This window comes from Anarrhichthys ocellatus, unplaced genomic scaffold (genome assembly GCF_004355925.1).
Source record: "Anarrhichthys ocellatus isolate YVR2014 unplaced genomic scaffold, GSC_Weel_1.0 scaffold4862, whole genome shotgun sequence".
In the NCBI taxonomy this organism is placed as follows: Eukaryota; Metazoa; Chordata; class Actinopteri; order Perciformes; family Anarhichadidae; genus Anarrhichthys; species Anarrhichthys ocellatus.
In genome coordinates this window covers 1-3,967 of record NW_022284836.1, presented here as the reverse complement: position 1 = coordinate 3,967, position 3,967 = coordinate 1, and the positions used below count along the sequence as shown (strand labels likewise).

Here is a 3,967-nt window from a genome sequence, read left to right as displayed (position 1 = left end):
GTGTGTGTGTGTGTGTGTGTGTGTGTGTGTGTGTGTGTGTGTGTGTGGCAGGGTTGGCCCACTTCCCCCGAGCTAATTGGTACGATCCGCTTAACGAGTTAAACGAGGTGAATTGGGGGGGATCAGGTGGTCTGCTGCTCCGGAAACTGACACCTAGACACACACACACACACACACACACACACACACTTCCTCTCTCACACATCATCATCATCAGCAGCAGCAGCAGGTGCTTGCTAGCTTGTCAATCATAACTATTATCGGTGATAAACAGTGAAGTGTGTGTTGACGCTTTGGTTCCGCTGCCCCCTGGTCGTCCTTAAAGATGACGCAGGTTATTGTTATAAGCAGGTTCAATGAGTAACCCGATGAAGATGAAGGTAGTCTCATGTCCGTCAGCGATGTGTTATCGGCTTATTGGAAAGCAGCAAGGTCATTGGTCGAGCTGTCGGGGCACGTCATGCTAACCGATCAACGGCATCGACCTATTGGTGTTTGGGTCAAAGACGGGCAGCCAATCGCACGCCAGCATTTTGGGGATGGTGGAAACCGGTTATGTGACAGCCATACGCTGATCAGTAACACAAACAACACACACACACCAGCAGCTGGGATCAATACACACACACACACACACACGCAGTGTCTAATGTCTGTATTGATTTACCCCCGCTCTATTTTCACAGACACAAAAATGAAGCATACAAAGAAAGAGCACTGTACCTACTGTGAAACATGGAGGAGGCTCGGTTATGTTCTGGTGCTGCTTTGCTGCATCTGGCACAGGGTGCCTTGATCTGTGCAGGGTACAATGAAATCTCAAGACTATCAAGGCATTCTGGAGCGAAATGTGCTGCCCAGTGTCAGAGAGCTTGGTCTCAGTCACAGGTCATGTGTCCTCCAACAGGATAAAGACCCAAAACACAGCTAAAAACACCCAAGAATGAATAAGAGCAAAACATTGGACTATTGTGAAGTGGCCTTCTATGAGCCCTGATCTAAATCCTGTTGAACATCTGTGGAAGGAGCTGAAACATGCAGTCTGGAGGAGGCACCCTTCAAACCTGAGACAGATGGAGCAGTTTGCTCACGAGGAGTCGGCCAATATACCTGTCGACAGGTGCAGAAGTCTCACTGAGAGTTACAGGAATCACTTGATTGCAGTGATTGCCTCAAAAGGTTGTGCAACTAAATATTAAGTGAAGGGTACCATCATTTTTGTCCAGGCCATTTTCATTAGTTTGTTTTTTTAAATGATTCTGTTGAACCACAATTCAAAAGCAAAGTCTGATTTGTATTAGTTCATTTTCAGTAAATTTTTATTTATTATTATTTTTGTCAGTTTCAAGTTATTTCAGTGACCGTCGTGGGTTTTTCTTTCTTTAACGGAATATACCAACAGTTTAGTCCACGTGTGTATATGGTGCTCTGCTTAAGTGCCTCTGAGCAAGAAACAAAGAGGCCTGCTGGCTGCAATCAGGTAGGAAGCTGCTACCTGATCCACCTGATCACACACACACACACACACACACACACACACACACACACACTCTGCTGTGGTTAAACAGAAGCCAATCTGGCTGAGAGCAGCTCCGTCTCGCTAAGAGCTCTCAGGCATTATTCATCACACACTGAATAATCAACCTGCTCTGGACTCTGTGATCGAGTGTGGAGGACAGAGAGAGGGAGGAAACATCTGGAACACGGGGAGGAGGGTCGACTCTCTGAACCAGAATGTAGAGAAAAGAAACGTAGAAACGTAAGAGAGACGTCGGTTATAATAATAATTACTTCTCGAAGAAACGTCGTCCAGAAGCACCAGAGGATCTAAATATTCAGCTGTGTACGAACATAGTAACATTAACTCTACCTGTGTACTCGCTACAGAAATACAATACTCAGGGTCTGTTAGTGGTGGAGGAAGTATTTAGATCCTAATAGTGTACCACTTTGGTTTTTGAACATATCTCAACAACTATTTGATTGATTGCCGTGAAATGTGGTACAGATGTTCAAGATCCCCAGAGGATACATCCTCAAGAGTTTGGTGATCCGCTGACTTTTCCTCTAGCGCCACCAGCAGGTCAAAGGTTTCCCTTAATCAGTGAAATATAACAATAAATTGCACATTCGTGTGTCTCAGACGGTGTTCACTAATGACTCCAGTGATCCGTTTACAGATAATGATGTGATGTCACTGTACCGATGTCAGGTGTACCACACGTGTTCCCACTCTCTTTAACTTACAAAGGTTTAAGGCCGACGCTGACAACTCTTTTCTCTTTCTTTGTCTCCAGCTGCTGAACCTCTTCCTGGCTCTGCTCCTCAGCAGCTTCAGCTCAGACAACCTGTCGGCTCCAGACGACGACGGAGAGATGAACAACCTGCACATCGCCATCCACCGGATCACCAGAGGCCTGGCCTGGTGCCGCAGACAGGTACCCGTCTGTCCGTCTGTCCATAGCAGCTGCTACCCCGTCTGAAAAGTGAAGCCGATGCTGATGCTAATGTCCACCAGGGGGCGACTCCTCTGGTTGTATCGAAGCCTATGAGAGAATGACTCTACTTCTCTCTTGGTGCCACACGGTGATTGACAGGTCGCTTCCACGTCGTCGTTCGATCTGAGAGTTGTCCGTGTTTTCGTCTTGCAACTTTCACACAGTGTGTCTTCACTTCATGAAGGTTAAATGTAACATTTTGGTCACCTTAAAATGTCCTCAGCATTCGGTTGTATGTAGCTCCACCCTCTCGTGTCACTTATGGTTGCAATAAAATGGCGAAGACCCAAAACTAAGATGGCAACGGCCAAAAACCAAGATGGCGACGATTCTAAGCTAAGATGGCAACAAACAAAAACCAAGATGGCAACAACCATAATCTAAGATGGCAACAAACAAAAACCAAGATGGCAATGTCCAAAAACCAAGATGGCGACAACCAAAAATTAAGATGGCAATAGCCAAAGAAACGGAACATTACGACCAAAAACCAAGTTGGCAATAGCCAAAAACTAAGATGGCGACAACCCAAAACTAAGATGGCGATGGCCAAAACAATAAGATGGTGACGGCCAAGATGCGTAACTCAAGGCTTTAAAAGAAGGCTTTGGTCCACAAACCAACCTCCTCTTCTTATAAGCAGTCTTTGCTATGTCAGCTGTTGAGACAGTCGGTTTACCTGAGTGTGAACTTCATTCTCGGTGTTTTGCGTTTCTTTCCCGATGCAGGTGGTGGATTTCTTCAACGGGAACCTGAAGCGCCGTCGTCAGAAGAGGAAAGAGGCCAAAGCTATGATGAAGCTCAAACGCCTGAGTACCATCCACACCGAGGCCAACGGAGCCGTCATAGGTACCACACTAAAGATGTTCATCTGTGCGTTCAACATGAAACAAAACAAAATCCTCCTGCTTCTTCAGCTAAATACACTCTTTCAAATGCAATGACAACAAAAAGTATTTTAAAGGGAAATATTTAGTCGTTTGATAATATTTGTCTAATATTTCATAATCGATTCACTTTTTTAAATGGCTGATGTCTGAGCGTCCCTGAACGCACCAACCAGGAGTTTTAGAGATTTTGTTCAGAGATGAATTTCGACACAATAACAAAAGATAATCTCATGAATCCATCTCAACGTCGATCCGTCTGCAGGCCGTCACGTGGAGAAGTACGTGGTGCCGGAGGACGACAGCTACATGACCAACCCCAACCTCACCATCAGCGTGCCCATCGCACCCGGAGAGTCCGACGTGGAGTTCCCAGAGGAGGAGGAGGAGGAAGAGGAAGAGGGGGAGGAGGAGCAGAGCGAGGGCTCCGAGGAGGAAGAGGAGGAGGAGGAGGAGAGGGAGGAGGAGGTAAGGAGGAGGTCTGAGTGTGAGGCTCTCTGGTTCACTCACAGGTGTGTGTGACGCAAGCAAGCTCTGTGTGTGTGTGTGTGTGTGTGTGTGTGTGTGTGTGTGTGTGTGTGT

At 46.5% G+C, this 3,967-nt stretch overlaps 1 protein-coding gene across 1 annotated transcript; it reads left to right on the top strand.

Moving 5' to 3' along the window:
• Positions 1-1,321: 1,321 nt before the first annotated feature.
• Positions 1,322-3,853, top strand: LOC116379661 (histone H3.v1-like; the record flags this gene model as incomplete). The annotated part of the gene is made up of 3 exons (XM_031841629.1): positions 1,322-2,438; positions 3,227-3,347; positions 3,651-3,853. Coding segments are annotated over exons 1-3 (387 nt in total), but the record flags the coding sequence as incomplete, so codon positions are not given.
• Positions 3,854-3,967: the final 114 nt, after the last annotated feature.